Raw genomic sequence first — 17,401 nt, 5'->3', positions numbered from 1 at the left:
TATTCACATTTCTATTATTTTCTATCTTAAATATTTTTAATATAATCTTAATATTACAGTATATGAAGTCTACTCTATTCTGTTCTATTCTATTCTATTCTGTTCTGTTCTATTCTATTCATATATTCTGTTGTCTAGTCACATATCTGTTCTCTTCCCATCTGACATTCTCCATCTCTTGTATTCATCTTCATATGTTGCAGTAGACCATCGATGCCCAAGTTTGACTCTCGTCATACATCACTCCTCACAGAGCGGCTGATTGTGTGTTTGGATTGACCGCATTCATTGCGGCTCTTCTGTGCGTCACGCGGCTATTGAAGGTGAATGAGTGACTGCTGAGAATCAGTCACCAACTGGCCACCTGTGGGTCATGTGCTCGCGATGCAGCGGACGCCACTGATTTATTAGTATTCCTACAACGTCGTACACAAGCGAATAAAAGTGCGGAAGGCAAACATGAGCTCGCGCCCATGCAGGAACAGGTGTATTGGTAAAACTGATGATTTAAGAGTTTAAGTGTTATTTCTGTATCGTCATTGGGAAAGAGAGCATCTTCCTCGGTCTTTGGGGATGCGGGTTTGGATCGCAACAGATTGTGGTGCATTTCGGAGCGTATGTATTTGACAATAACATCAAGACTGTAAGGATGCTGGCATAGATTGTTTTCATCATAACAATGTATCTGGACATTATGGTCAGTGTTTGAGTGTCTGAGTCTAATGCATATTATTTATAGTCGTCTAATTGTTGGAGAGATGTCAAGTTCACGTTACCTTTCCTTGGAAATTGGTGTCACTCATCTGGATTGACTCATTTAAGGAAGATATGATTTCTCTCCTCACTTTTGGGAGCCTGCTTTTGACTTTGTTTGGATGTCACATCTGCTTTGCAGGGGCAAGTAAGTAAAATGACCTGTATTATTAATAATTGTCTCATATTCATTAAAACCATATACATTATGTTTAAGTTGATGTGTTGGTCACAGTGGCTACATTTAATAAGCATGCTAGTGTTATATAAACCTTTCAGGGTGTTTTAAATGTAAGCCCGCTCCAAGCCCAGTTAAGCAAGACATTAAAGAAATGGGCTTTTACACAGTTGGTCCTTGGCTTTGATTTAATGAGCCCATGGATAGTGCTGAGATAATCACCTATAGTAGATCATGTCAAATCATGACATTTAAGTACCACTCCAATTTAAAAGAATGATGTTTTGTGTTCTGTAGGGTCTTTTACTACCACCTTTATCCATAAGGACCATTTTCATTACCTTGGATAAATACTTCCCAATATACAAATCCATATAAATGGATTTGTATATTGTTTTGGAATCTTAAAAGTAACAGAATACAGTCACTTCTGTCAATCTGCCCATTTTGTGCACCCTTCACTTCACAAGTGCTTCAAATGTACCCTGTAATTGCTTCAAACTTCACAGTTAATTGAAAGATTGAGACATTTTTTGGCCAGGTATTCTGAAATACTTTGCACTTAATCTTACTTGGACAATTTCTATTAAAAAGCGAATATCATGATTTTAAATCTAATGTTTTTGTTCATGTGGCATTGATAGCATTGACCTTGGTGTAGGTTACATAGAGCTGGGGTTCTCTTTTGTTGGCAAATTCCAAGATTAAATGGTGAGTGCACAGTTACTCATCACTCTGACGCAATATTGCTCTCCTGCTAAGGTCCATGAATATGTTTGATCCTGAAACACTGGCTGAATTAAACTGGAAGGCCAACAGTATAGCCACATATAGATTTGAATGATGTAGGTAGTGATGTTTGATTTTGAAATGAAAACATAGTTTGGCATTGTTTTGCTATTATTCATATATATAATAGAATAGAACCAAAGTCTTTCTAGCAAGTCAGTCCAATGTCGGCCATCTTTGGAACGTTCTTGGAGGCTATTTCCAGTCATGGCAGTGCAGCTCCTATCTACTTGAATGGGGAAAGACCGAAATCTAAAACACGGTTGGTCAAGGTTACGATCAAAGAACATATTTCAAATAAGCAATAAAATTTCATAATATTGGAATCATAAATTGTGCTTCTTTACCTTATATTACGCTTAAACACACAATTTTCCCATCTTGTCTAGCTAATGTGCATGCATGTTAGCGAGTTGATTGACAGGCGATGTCTGTATCTAAAAGGTGACTGGCTCTTCCTTTATACATCCACTGACCGTTGGCTGCTAGAGCTCCTTGGTTGGGCGTTCCAATTTCTCCCATTCATTTGAATAGAAGTGGCCCATCTCTGCTAAATAATCTCTAATTAGAACTCGTTGTGGCCACACAACTGGTCTAATTGTTGTAGGTACATCTTTAAGACATAAATAACACAATGTATGAACCTGCAAGTGTACAAGTACTGTGTGCAATGTACAGTACGTACAATATGCACTAAGAAATACCATGTACAATATAAACACTACAAAGTACAATATACTACAAACTGCATTATGTAAGGTTGAATCCCTTGAAAAGTGTAAACACAATGGAGCTTTCAACCTGGTCTCATGACAAGTCGTAATAATAGTGCGAGATGGTGAAATCATATGACATCGTACAAGTTTACTTATTCCCATCAGAAAAAAAAATACTAACCAACAAACTATGTTATTAAGATTTTTCTTAAAGCATTATTTCACCCAAAAATGAAAATTCAGTCATTGTTTACTCACCCCTGTGTTGTTATAACCTTATATGACTTTCTTTCCTTTTCTTAAGACAAAGTGAGAAATTGTGAAAACAATTTGTGCTCAGTGATGTCATACAATGTCAGTTTATGGTGACCACCTCTTCAAGCTTCAAAAGTACGCAAAAGTATAATTCAGAAGTTTAATAAATTATTGTAACACCTAAATCTAACCTAAACCTAACCATGATTTAATTAAGGAAAATAACTTTTGGGTACCACAGAAAAAAGAAAACAGCAGAGTTCGGAATGAGATTAATGAAGTGTATTGCAGGTTATTGACATACATCAGTTATTTGTATTGCGTAAATAAATATGGAAAGAGTAACCAAATTTGTTCACAGACGTTTCCTTTCCTAAAATAAAGTGTTGGATTGGATGATAGCTCAAATTTGATGCATGTATTGTATCGATTTGAAACTCTGTTTATTGGTTGGGTCTTGTGAGGAGGAGAAGGGTGTGGTTGGGCCGTGAGGGTGCACGGCCAGCGCTGAGTCACCTAATCAGCCGGGAGGGGGATAAAGACGAGCAGGGGGCGCCAGTGTAATGGGTAAAGAATGGGCAAGGAGGAGGCGGGAACCGGCAGAACAGTCAACATAACTTTAATTACATAAATGAATTTAAACAAACATAAACACACACACACACACACACACACAGCGGCTGCTTGTCTCTCTCTCTCTCTCTCTCTTGAACTGGCATTCCTGGCTTGTCTTTATCCCCCTCCCAGCTGACGAAGCAGGGGACGAGCAGGAGGCGCCAGTGTAATGGGTAAAGGATGGGCAAGGAGGAGGCGGGAACCGGCAGAACAGTCAACATAACTTTAATTACATAAATGAATTTAAACAAACATAAACACACACACACACACACACAGTGGCTGCGTGTCTCTCTCTCTCTCTCTCTCTCTTGAACTGGCATTCCTGGCTTGTCTTTATCCCCCTCCCAGCTGATTAGGTGACTCCGCGCCGGCCGTGCACCCACATGGCCCAGCCACGCCCTCCTCCTCGTCACACTCCTCCACCGCCTGATTAAGGCCGGGGAGACCTCCGGCATGACGAACTCTCCTCCCCTCCCCTCCCATACTGGAGTGTAGGTGTTGCCCTTCCTCGCCTCTCTGGAGCCCTGGGAGAGATGAGGGGAGGGAGAGGGGAGAGGGGAAGAGCAAGGGGAAGAGAAAGAGGAGAGAGAGAGAAAAACTAGCTCGCCAGTCCCCGGAAACGCCTTTGCCCAGTCCTCCGCCACTCCTCCTCCATCTGGCGGATGACAGCCGCTCCTCCCCTGGTGGACGGCAGCGAGTCCTCTGACCCCTGGTGGATGGAATAGCTCCTCCTCTTCCTGGCAGATGGCAGCAATTCCTCTGATTCCCTGCAGCCAGCAGCGGCAACTCCGTACCCTGGCGGATGGCCGCGGCTCCTCCCCTGGTGGACGGCAGAGGCGAGGACTCCACGACAGTGCATCCCTCCTCCTTCCTGGGTTTCGGCACCAATGTAACGGGTAAGGATGGGCAAGGAGGAGGCGGGAACCATCAGAACAGTCAACGAAACTTTTAACAGCATAAAAGAACAAAAACATAACATAAAACACATAGACGCACACACACAGCGGCCACGTGTCTCTCTCTCTCTCTCTCGAAATGGTGCCCCTAGCTCGTCTTCCTCCTCCCGGCTGATTAGGTGACCCAGCACCGGCCGTGCACCCTAACGGCCTGGCCATGCCCTCCTTCTCGTCACAGGTCTCTATTGGAATAAATGTTGTACATTTTTATACATGCCAAACCTATGATATCTTACCATTTCGTCATCTCATACTATTTACTACGAGTCGTTCTGGGACTGTGTTGGGTGAAAAACATTACTTTGTTTGAGCATCCCAACCAGCTTGATATAGAAACACTGGCTCAACCAATGGCATGACTATCTCTTTGAAACCTGTTTGTCATTATTTAGCAAATCCATGTGGTAACACTAGTGGTGCAGAAATGACTTCAACTTTAAAAACATAAATGTAATACTGTAGATATTATGTAAATATCAGATAAGTAACATTCAAGATCAATTGTAAGAAACCAGAAAAACAGAAAAACATTACAAATATATGCAGTGTACAGTACTTGCATATACACATGTAGGCAAACAACAGTATAGAGAGACTAGTCAGAAAACCTACTGCATGCCCCTTTCTTTTCCTTTTTGTTGTTATTGTTTTTGCCTGATTTTCTTTTTTTGATTTTGGTATAGACATTTTTTTTTATAAATATATTTGCAAGAATATGTTGTTGGCCCCCACAGCAGGGTGGTGGTGTTTTGTTTAAAAATAAAAATACAAAAATTATAAAATAATAATAATGCCTGTCCATCTTTTTGTGCCAAACAAATCTTTCATTCTGACATATAAAGTCAGAGACTCTGCTAAGAAGAGTTTACCACCGTGGAATGCCACTAATTTGGCCAATTGTGGTTCAAGATCATCCCATTAAAGAGAAGAGTTCAAATCGGAATACATTTGCATAATCTCCCAGCAGAGTGTTGCATATTTATGAACACATCATATTGTAGTTGTTCATTGAACTGGTGTCAAATTTGTCCTTGAATGTTTTGGTAAAGTGCAGACCACAGAAATCCATAAATACTACAATGCACTACAAAAAATACTTCAGAAACATCATACATTTAACATGAAAGAGTTTATAACCATATTTTATACAAAGCTATTTTGGTAAAACTATACAATAAGGTTGTATATGTTAACATTAGTTAGTGCATTAGGTGTCATGAACTAACAATGACCGTTTGTAACAGCATTTTTAATATTAATGATAATAATATTTCACAAATAACATGTATTAATTAGTTCACCCAAAAATGAAAATTCTCTCATCATTTACTCATCCTCATGCCATCCCAGATGTGTATGACTTACTTTCTTCTGCAGAACACAAACGAAGATATTTACAAGAAAATATCAGCTCTGTAGGTCCATAAAATACAAGTGAATAGTGACTAGAAATTAATATTGCAGAATAAAAGTAATCCATAAGACTCCAGTGGTTTAATCCATGTCTTCAGAAGCAATATTATTGGTGTGGGTGAGAAACAGATAAATATTTAAGTCCTATTTTTCTATAAATTTCCACCTTTGACCAACCCGACCAGTAGGTGGCAATATGCATGAAGAAAGCGAATTGCTAAAAAACAAAGAAGAATGTGAAAGTGGGCATTTATGGTGAAAGAGGACTTAAATATTGATCTGTTTCTCACCCACGCCTATCATACCACTTCTGAAGACATTGATTTAACCACTGGAGTCGTATGGATTACTTTTATGCTGATTTATGGGATTTTTGGAGATTCTGGTCACCATTCACTTGCATTGTGAGGACAAACAGAGCTGAGATATTCTTCTAAAAATCTTTGTTTGTGTTCTGCTGAAGAAAGAAAGTCATACACATCTAGGATTTTCATTTTTGGGTGAACTGTCCCTTTAAAAATGCTTTACGGTAGTATATGCATGAATTAACATTAATAATAAGATTAATAAATGCAGGAAAAGATTTGTTCATGGTTTGTTAGTTCATGTCAAATATTGAATTAACTAATGTAAATGTATAACAACGTTACCATAAAGTGATACCATACCAAGATAGATAGAAAGTCATACGCTCACAACCACTTTTTTCTTGTTAGTGACTCTTCAGAAGTCACAGAAACTCAGTCAGACGTACATATGAACACAGTTCATGTTTTAAATGTATTCTACTTAAATAGTTTTATTTTAGAAATGTGTAACCCAAGTAATATACGTAAACTTGTATTTAAAGTCAGTGGGGAGTAATTTGCACGTAAAATGGACCTTCCCGAAAACGTTCCTCTGGATTTACAAACGCTTGGTACTCCCCAGATTTATTAGTAAAATTTGTATATTTTTGTTGAGATCCAAACATTCGTAAAGAGGGGGCGTGTGCACGTTCATTCACAATTATCATAATCCACGCCCATGAAAACGGCATATAAGGAAGGCACCAGACTCGCTAGTAAATACTGTTAACATCTATATGGAACAGTAATGAAACCGTTTTTATGAATGAAGTACACTCGTATCATAAAAGTTTGATTTAGCAAGCACAATCGCACCTCAAAGAAAGTGAGTAACTGTCTTCGCATGTTTTTGCTGTCATATGACTCTCTTTTGTGAATCAAAAGTTCAAGAAGTCAATAAAAATGGTTTGACATGAGTGTAAAAATGGGAGGAGGATGTCCACCACCATTAACCTTCTCCGGTTCAGTTCGCAGCTTCATTTGTGAAACTTCTCGGGTAAATCATGATGGTAAAAGTGATATTACAGATCTGCAAGCTAAACGAGAGTGTGTGCTTTTTCTATTTTTCCCTGTTGTACTGTGTACGTGATGTGTTTATTTATGGATTTAACAGCATTAGCATTGACCATACGTTATCAACTGAACCAATTAACCGATGCCAATACTGAATTATGAACCCTAAATTATAGATTTCATATAAAAAAAATTAAAAAACTGTCCAACCCGTCACGTTAGAGGGCAAAATGCATCTTTCCATGAACCTTTCACCCCATGTCAAACACTTCTTCTGGAAAAACGATAAGAGAGTTTGGAAAAAATGATACTTTGAAAAAAATAAATGCAAGCAGAAAACAAAGCTTTTCATGTTCTTCTTCTTCTTTTACTATTTTTTATATATACTCATATTAAATCACTCATTTAATTATTAGTTAATTGTTTCATTACTTATTTATTTTCACTTCTATCTAACATAGTCATGTCAGTTTGCCTGAAAGAACGCAACATTTACACATAGTCAGGAGCAGATGTAAATTATGTTCGTATCAACTAACGTTTAGAAAACACAAAATCTTTAATTTAAATCTTTAACAAGAATTTACGTCAGTATGGCTTTACGAACGATTTACACAAAAATGAGTTCTGCTCGTGTTTCATGAATAAGGCCCAGTAACTTTATCTGATGACACAAATTTACAATGCATTACACTAGTTCTTGACTAAAAAGTAATTAGATTACAGTAATAAATTACTTTGTGATCAGATTTCACCCAACACTGAATGTTTCATTTACAGTATATGGCCGAGATCCTGTCTTTGATGTTTTAGAATGTATTTGTTAGATTTACCTTCATGAATTTGGCAAACACTTATCAAAAGCAACATAGAGCGTATTTAAAATATTGTTCCATGGGAATGAAACTCACAATCTTGGTATTTCCAATGACATTCTGAGATACTGTAAAACTGTACACACTGGTTGTTGTGTATATGTTTGATTGAGCAGGGGGTTGTGCTAATAAATTATTCATACTGGTGATTTGTATTTCACAGACCGACCGGCTGCTCCTGTCAATGTCTCTGTTACTCACCTGCGCGCCGATTCCGCCACTGTGTCCTGGAATATTCCGGAGGGAGAGACTGTAATTGGCTTTGCCATCTCACAGCAGGTCAAAGAAAGTTAAAATTAAAGATGTCTGACATTTAATTTCTGTAGTAACTTCACTCCCGAGGAATCCTCCTGTGCTTTGATTTTAAATGTGTGTGTCTGTTTTAGCGTCAGGACGGACTGATGCAGCGTTTCATTCGTGAGGTGAACACAACTAGTCGAGCTTGTGTACTTTGGGATCTCGATGAAGACATGGATTATATCATTCAAGTCCAGTCGGTTGGACTTAATGGAGAGAGTCTAGCCAGCAAAAAGATTCACTTCAGAACGCTTAAGAAATCTGAACATTTTCAGTCCACCATGATGGATCAAGGTATGGCCTGATGGACAGTTTTTTTGTAAATGACTAAAACAACTAATTTTAATAAAGCACATTCCATTTGTTTTTTGTTTCAAGACATATCGAAGGGCTTGTTTTTTTTCTGTTCATTTCCTGTAGGTCACAGATGTCATGATTTGCTGCTTGCAAATTCTAGTTGGAGGCATGTGGTATTTATAATTTAGGGGGAGGGGACATTTGTCAATCTAGATTTTAGCATTTTATTGGATAAAGCAGGAGATGATGTCAGCGTTACTTGTGGGCCATTTTCCAAAATGTAAAAGACTGTAAATTAAATGTGTACATTGGCTAAAAGTTCACTTTGTCAACCAGTGTTAATTTTCACTGTTTTTTTATTTTTATTTTATTTTTAGAATTTTTGTCTTTTGACAAAAGTGTCCTGTACATTTAGTAAATATTTTATTATGTCATATTCATAAATTAATAAATTTTACTCTCACTAAAATGGCTTATACTTTTAGTCGACAATAACACATTTTAGTTGCCGATTATATGCAAAATGACAGAAACATAGATATTTTATAGTTATATTTTAATAGTTATTATTAAATAATAACAATTGTTTAAACATGTATCAAAAATATTAAAGATTAATATATTTAACATTTAAGATTGAACAACATGAGAAAATCTGAGCTCCTGAAATAATAGCATATAAGGAATATACTGAAGTATTAGTTACTCTTTAGAAGTAACTCTCACGATGAATTTGGTGAATGGTGAATTTCTCACGTTTAAACAGTTTAGGATATTGTGTGACGTGTAGCGCATATTTTACAGTAACGGCGTATTCACAGCACAAGTTATGCATTCTGACTAGCACATAACTTAGTTAAAATTCACCTGTTCATTGACTTCACTGTCTGTCCAAATGTAATTTGTAATATTGCGTTTATGTTGTGGATGTAGTGATTAATCTAACATATGCAGGATGTGTTTAAGTAAGTGTTTGGAAATTCCCAACATACTATGATTAGACTGTTTGAATAAATAAATAGCATTTTTGTCAACAAAATAAAAAAATCCCTTCTTCAACTAATATTTTTGTCAGTAATTTCGTTGACGAGATTAACACTGTTGCCAACTTTTAGGAGCATACACAAGCATAGTGATGACTTGTAATAGATATCCCTTTAAGCTCGGATGGGCCTTCGAGGAAAAGAAAAATAATTACCAAAATATTAATAACTACAGACTTGACCAACACAAAATAGGTATCGTTTTAAAGCTTAGAATCTCTACTTTCCAATGCATGTAGACATTGACTGAAAAACTGAAAAAAGTGCTTTGAAATTTGCAGATAAATCAGAAGTGATCCATTTTTATAATTTATTTAAAAATTTGCACTGTGCATATTATTATAATCGGTTAAAACATCAAACTCATCAAATAGCCACGTGTTGTTGGAAAGGGCTCAAAGAGTAGAATTCAACCAGCCAATTGTTTTACTCACAGACATATAGTACACGTTTCATGTAAACAGGTGTTGCTCATATGCTGCATTTTCACTTATAACTTCATGAAATATAAACGGAACATAAAATATCACATACCATTACTTAGAGGAGGTGATTATCTTTAAAACGAGCCCACACACAAAGTAATCGGATACAGAGATCATTAGATAACCTACAATGTGCACACAGCATCTGAATGTCTGGCTACAAACATTTTAGATTTCATGGATCAGATGACGTCCTCGGAAATGTTGTAGTGTCATGAAACGCTAAACCAATCGAATTGGGTTCAGATTGCTCCAACCAGTGGTGATAGTCCTCCATATTTGGGCAGAGAATCATGTAATCAATCACTCTAATTACATATGGCCACCACGATGTAGCGCCAAGTACATGACACAGACTTGATGACTCAAATGGCACAGAATGAAACTCATTCTGTGAAATCTCATTACTATGTCTGCATGCTATGCAAACCTTTAGTCATTGTTGTGTTTGCTTGTATAATTAGTTCTTCTGTACAATTATTATGTTTTATTTGTTTGAAGAGACTTTTGGACACTTGGAGACATTTTCGGACACTAGGATAAATTATTTTTGTAATTCTACAACTTTTGATTGCTTTGTTGTATCAACACAAAATGTTGCTTAGTTACAGGTGACATGATTGGGAACAAAACAAAAGCAGTTTTTCTGAGCCACCTTATGTACACCCTGAGATTTATAATGTAAATTCAGAAAAATAAGAAAAAGTTTATTTTTGAGTCGTTTGTTTTTTAGGCTGAGAGTCTCAGAATTTTTTATAATCTATATCATTAAAATTTTTGAAAAGTTTTTCTTTCAAATAATACCAAACACTTGACCCTCCTTGTTTTTTATTTGTATTTTGGGTATGCCACTGAAACAGGAAATCTTTAAAAACACCCTCAGAACTTAAAGGGTTAAGGACTTAAAACCACAAAGCTTATTGATTTCAAGGGTTCTTTAAATTGACCATTGATAATAGGGATTTTTCTCATCTCTTCAATTATCTAATATGTGTTGTTGTCTGTATCTGGTCAGAAGACCCAGCAGTTGAGGGTTTAAACATATCCAGACATCTACAGACCGAAGAGATACTGATCATTATGACTGTACTACTAATGTGGGCAGGTAAACATCTCTAAGAACAAAGTTTTTTTTCCCCAACCATTATGAATGTAAGTTAAAGTACTCTGATGTGAATGCAACTGTAATACATCGTCAGCATTGTTACAAAAATAGTCCCACATGTTGACCTTAATAAAAGACAAGTGGAACTTTTCTCCTTTCAAAATCGATTGTGATGTCCAGATGGAAGAAAGTGTTTTGTTTTAATTAAAGATATCTGATTGGTGTCCCTGTAATCAAATGTATCTCTCGTCTCGTTGCAGCTGTGATTGCACTTTTCTGTAAGCAGTACGATATCATCAAAGATAACGACTCCAACAACCACAGTAAAGAGAAAACCAAACCTCTGTCTGAGCAGAGTACACCAGAGTACCATAATGGAGGCCTGTTGGGCAGCAAGGTAAAATCTTCACCTTTGACGAACACTTTGATTACGTTCGGAATGGAATATTAACATACTGCTCAGTGCATACTGTGCAGTATATATGGCATACTTTTTTCTTCTGAAAATGGTGTTTTTCTTTTAAAACAGTATTGTTTTTTTTTTTTTTTACAGCTTTAAAAAAAGTCATAATTACCTTCATTTTCTTTCATGTCACTCTTTCTGGAAAATAACGAAAAGTGCGACCCTGTGTCTGCATGCGTGGACTTTGTATTTTGGCTTAACTATAGGCATTGCATAATTTAAATTAATTTAAAGCAACTGAATACTGTTCAAAATACTCTAGACTGTCATTTAAGTGTCTGGCGCACCAAATCAGCCGACACAATAGCATGGCGTCGATTTCCGTGAAGCACTTCTATGAGCATAAGTGCCTCTGGTAAGAAACCTCTTTAAGGTTTTTCATTGAAACATATTTGGTTGTAAAGAGTAGCGTCTCTAGTTTCGTTTGATATGCTGCTTTAAAAAATGCATTCATTTTTCACGTGTCAGCGTGCTGATAAACTTGACATCCTCATACGTGGAAATTGGGCCATTATTCCCTCAAAAGTTGAAAAAAAAAAATGTAATGTCAACATAAACACATCTGGGGGTCATTTCGCTTTATTTTAATATCATTTTAATATATTTTATTTTGTTATCACTATACAATAAGGTTAAATTCCTTAACATTAATGAATGCATTCCTATATTCACTGTGCATTTTCACACTGAGAATCAATGGGTTCATCCAAAAGCTGGATAATGTTGCTTTCAGAGACTTTATATAGAGATAGATGAAAATAAGGTGAATTTTGAACTGTTCTGAGACCAGTGCAGACAGACAGCATACTGGAGGATAGGTATTTCACTAAATAGGGAGCAAGGGAGCATCCTATAGCTCTCTATGCAGTTAATTGCTTTCACTCATAAAATCAGATCAAAAGTTCAGTTTCAGGCTGCAGATGATGTTTGGATCACTCAACATGTTTGGCAGACATGGGACAATGATAATCAGTACATAGATTCACAATTTATAATGTATAATTATTATTATTTTAACATGGTTGGCAGTGATTGGAGAATGTTGGACATTACTTTGAATCAGAATTAATCTTGCTAATTTCTGATCTGGTCTGTAACGTCTCAAAAACACGAATAACCAACACTTCTGGAAACATAATAAACTATTTGGTGAAAAAAATCTGACTTTCTATAGCTTAGTGTTATTTAAAATTTCATAACTTGGTCCCGCAGTCCACATATGTGGACATCAGTTTTTAGGAAAACTATTTGCTCTAGAAAAAAAAAAACTAATTGTTTGCTTGTTTATTACATGCAAAATCAAAGTTACAAATCAAAAAGTTACAAATCAAAAAGGGGAAATGGAAAATGCACACAGCAGTCACGCTCGGGTTTGAGGAGGTTAAATATACTATGAAAGCTGCACGCGTTCCTTTAGTTTTCTCTTGTAACAGTATAAAGGATGGACAAGGAGGAGGCGGGAACCAGACAAAGCATCAAAGTAATATTTTAATGAAAGCTTAAACAAAAAGACACAAAACACAAACAAACACACACACGGCAGCTGCGTGTGGCTCTCTCTCTCCAGAACTGCCGCATCCGGCTCGGCCTTATCCCTCTCCTCGGCTGATTAGCCCGATTGGGGGGGCGGCCGTGCGCACTCACGGCCCGGCCACACCCTCCTCCTCCTCCTCGTCACATCTCTGTTTTGCTGAACAATAAAAAATGACATCCTTGATTTTAAAAAATCTTAATGAACCTTTTGGCGCTCGGCCTGCATTGTTTTGTTATTTCCTATGTACTTTCTGTGTTACAAAAATAGAGCATCTTAATTATAAACTTTTCAAATAATCAAAATATAGAATAATTAAAAAGTGATACTGTTTTGCAGGAGCAATGTTAAAGAAATATTTCACCTAAAAATTCTGTCAACATTACTCATCCTCAAGTCATTTCAAACCAGTATGACTTAATCCGCAGATCCAAAAGCATTTCACAAGTTCACTGATTCATATAGTCCTGGAGCACATGAAGGTAAACGGATTTGGCGTGCTGTCCTAAAGCAAGATAAAGCTAAAAATACAAAGACAATTTTGCTGGCTTTATGAAATATAAAGGTGGTGATGGGTAGGTGGAGGGATGCTGGAAGGATCGTCATTGGTGTGAAGGAAGCAGTCACTTGCATATCTTTTGGGATATGATTGGCAGGCCTAGACGAACAAGCTTCTCCCAAACTTCCATTTGAAACTTCATATGAAAGCACCATAAAAGTCCATGTAAATGAGTGAAACTAAGTGAACGATATTTGATAACTATAGAGCAGTCCTCCATGCAGAAATGGTAAGAGTAATATAGTAGTATGCTATTCCAAACATTAACCACTTTGTTATCAGTGTAGTGCAGTCGTCAGAAAATGTACGCCTGAGCATTTAAATCAGGTTGTTTCTAGATGTGGTTTATTTTGTTAGTCTTTCTAACCTGTAAACTTTCTTTTTCCCCTTTTATAGTTCCAAAAGACATCATCTCATGTTAGCATCATCAAGGTTTAACCAAGATATCATCAACAGATCTGTCAACGGATATCAACTCATTATTTGATGTTCATGACAAGCGTCAAAGGCAATAGTAACTTGGACTTCCTCTCGAATTGGGAATCATAAAGAAGTATACGGGTATTCCGTGGAATATTCCAATAAAGCACACTGAACATACGGTATCTCTTCTTCAATGACAAGGAACTTTATGGCCAGTCACAAGAGGAGATTTCAGTGGTATGAATGTTGTGGAGTTCAAACATTGGCAGCAAGATATCACAGTGGAGATCTGTGCTAATGGTTTTGTTACCATGAAAAATGATTATGCATTAAAACAATTATATATGTGACATTTCTCATTAATTATTGTAAACTATGACAACAAATTAATCAGTAGCCACAGGAGCGGCTTTATATTATGCATTATTCATTTCTCGCTGCAATGAACTGTACAGGAATTGCTTGTGTTTTATTTAAATGTATTAATGCTGTGTTACTAAATTGTTCCCTTTTAGAGATTATTGACTGTTATATAAGTATTAGTATGATAAACTTGTAAAGTTTTTGAAAGTTAATTGAATCATATGTCTACACTGATATTGTAGTGTGCATAGTAAAAATAATAACTTAATTTTTACTTTGTTTGCTAATTCAGTAATATAGTAAATATGCTTCACACAGTTGTAGTTGAGGCAATAGGTAATTAATGTAGTTTAAAAACTGTTTTTTAATGTGGAGTTTAGAAGCAGTTTAACCCTTAAACGCATACCTCTGGTCTTTAGAGACCCGGGACCTCATTCCACACCCTGTACCTCACCCATTTTTTGAAGTTATGCCCACACCTCTTTAGTATTCCTCAATCTATCTCTTATAAATAGTGTAACACAAAAAATGCCAAAATTGCACAAATAAATAAACATTTTTTTTTAATAATGGTTTAAGTACCAAAAGTGTATAGATCTGAGGTATGTGTCATTTCTTTTCACACATCCATGTATCATATTTTTATGATTATTTCATATCTATTTAAGTTTAGTATCACAGGATATCTATTGCTTTGTTTATTAAAAGAGAAATTAGTACTATATTCATACAAATAAACACTATATCACATTGATTTTCTGTGCAACAATGAATTACCAACAATGGTGAATTAACAGTATCCATATGCATGTACACATACATATTATACATACATATTTAATAATAATAATACTAATTCCTTACATTTATATAGCACTTTTATAGACGCTCAAAGCACTTTACATAGTATAGAGGGAATCTCCTCAAACACCACCAGTGTGCAGCATCCACCTGGAGGATGTGAAGGCAACCATAGTGCGCCAGTACACTCACCACACACCAGCTATGTGTGATGTAGCCAATTCAGGGATGGAGATTATTAGGACGCCATGATAGATAAGGCCCAAAGGGGGGAATTTGGTCAGGACACCGGGGTACATCCCTACTCTTTTTGAGAAGTGTCCTGGGATTTTTAATGACCACAGAGAGTCAGGACCTCAGTTTAAGGTCCCATCCGAAGGACAGTGCCTTTTTACAGTATAGTGTCTCCGTGACTATACTGGGGCATTAGGACCCACACAGACCACAGGGTGAGCACCCCCTGCTGGCCTCACTAACACCTCTTCCAGCAGCAACATTAGTTTTGCTGGCCAGGCTAGTTCTTACTCAAGGTGGCACTGATGTTTCAGTGATTGACTTGATTTACATTTGACATTGTTATTTGATGAAGAAACAACATGGAAGTAAACTATAGCAAGTTTAACACATGAACAGTATGATATGACTATTTTAAATGTACTACTGAAATAATGTAAGTTGTGCATCTATTTAGACTCAGTAAGTGCCTGAGAAAATACATGTGTGTAACGCATTAGGCGTATCGTATGTGTCGATTATCATGTTTAGCTCAATATGTGTTTGACAGTCAGTTGCATCTCATGAAATTACAGTGTGAAAGTAATGAGTCCTGTTCTTGATTTGTCCTGAGTTGCTGCATTATCTCTTTGATTTATAAAAAATAAAACATCAAAATATATCAAAATATATTTTCTTTTATTATGTTCTAATTGTCTTGAAAATATCTTTAAAATGTTACACTATCTGGGCATTTTGTAAATCCATTTTTGATAAATATACGTGCCGGGTCTCTAAAGACCCGTGTATGTAAGAGTGTTTGGGGAAATTACCATGCATTTAAGGGTTAATAACTGAAGTTTATTCATATTCTTATTCTCAATCCTAGTTTACAATAATTGGGAAACTATGAACGTTGTCTGTTGGTTATTTCAGAAATTGAGAATTTTTTTTCTTGTTTATTTTGTCTTCAAAATATTATTATTATTTTTTTTTTTTTAGTGAAGAGACATGAATATCTGAACTTTTTTTTAGGCCAACATCTCTGAATTGCCCAACAATATGTTTTCATAGCTTTTATAATGATATATTTATGCATATTATTATGATTATATATACTGTATATATATATATATATATATATATATATATATATATATATATATATATATAAAACCTTTTTATTTTCATTCATGCAATTAAATTGTTTTTACTGTAAGAAATTATGTGGTGATATAATTTACATATTTCTTAGAAAAAATGAGTCTATACACTAAATTAAAAATGTATCCTATTTTTACGATTTTAATTACATGGCGAATTTCCTTCAAATTAAAATGCCTAATCTGTAACAAAGTTAAATTAATAAAATCAACATTTTTGAATGGAAATTTGCTTTGAAATTGAAATGTGTAAATCCTGAAAAAAATTGTTGAACACATTACACTATTGATTACGTTAATTATAACCAGTGTTGGGCGTAATCCAGTTACAAAGTAATTAGTTACTGTAATCTAATTACTTATAAGTAAAAAAGTAGTGTAATGCATTACATTTTAAATTATTGTAGTCAGATTACAGTTACTGACTTTCAATGAATTTAAATACTTTTAAGTACATTATAGGGTTGTGTATATTTCTACTGTATTATTTATGTAGAATACATGAATTACGGAGCCGTAACGAGTCTTTGTGAAGGAGAAATGTGAGGTGCTGAGTGTACGACTGGTGTGTAACAATGAAGAAGGAAGAAATATAGACATTATTTTGAATTTGTTGGGAAAGGTGCACTTAAATGTAAAGAAAAAGGTAATGTGATTATTTTTTCGAGACGATCGATGCAGTACTCTGACTGTCCACCAGGTGTCGCTGTTTCACACGGAACTCATTGAATCACTTCCTGAGCA

The 17,401-nt window shown here is 35.9% G+C and overlaps 1 protein-coding gene across 1 annotated transcript; it reads left to right on the top strand.

Moving 5' to 3' along the window:
• The first annotated feature begins 338 nt into the window (after positions 1-338).
• Positions 339-15,053, top strand: LOC127455334 (fibronectin type III domain-containing protein 4-like). The gene is made up of 6 exons (XM_051723136.1): positions 339-901; positions 8,078-8,193; positions 8,301-8,505; positions 11,052-11,141; positions 11,402-11,538; positions 14,091-15,053. Exons 1-6 carry the CDS (start codon positions 829-831, stop codon positions 14,130-14,132), a joined length of 663 nt encoding a protein of 220 aa, XP_051579096.1. The 5' UTR covers positions 339-828; the 3' UTR covers positions 14,133-15,053.
• The last annotated feature ends 2,348 nt before the right edge of the window (positions 15,054-17,401 follow it).

Source organism: Myxocyprinus asiaticus, chromosome 17, assembly GCF_019703515.2.
Source record: "Myxocyprinus asiaticus isolate MX2 ecotype Aquarium Trade chromosome 17, UBuf_Myxa_2, whole genome shotgun sequence".
Classification (NCBI taxonomy): Eukaryota; Metazoa; Chordata; class Actinopteri; order Cypriniformes; family Catostomidae; genus Myxocyprinus; species Myxocyprinus asiaticus.
The sequence above is the reverse complement of the archived record's forward strand: the minus strand, read 5'-3'. Positions and strand labels throughout refer to the sequence as shown.

Coding starts and splice junctions, on each gene's coding strand:
- LOC127455334 (XM_051723136.1), top strand. CDS start 829: ATGATTTCTCTCCTCACTTTTGGGAGCCTGCTTTTGACTTTGTTTGGA. Junction 8,194..8,300: donor GCTTTGCCATCTCACAGCAG/GTCAAAGAAAGT, acceptor TGTCTGTTTTAG/CGTCAGGACGGACTGATGCA. Junction 11,539..14,090: donor GAGGCCTGTTGGGCAGCAAG/GTAAAATCTTCA, acceptor CCCCTTTTATAG/TTCCAAAAGACATCATCTCA.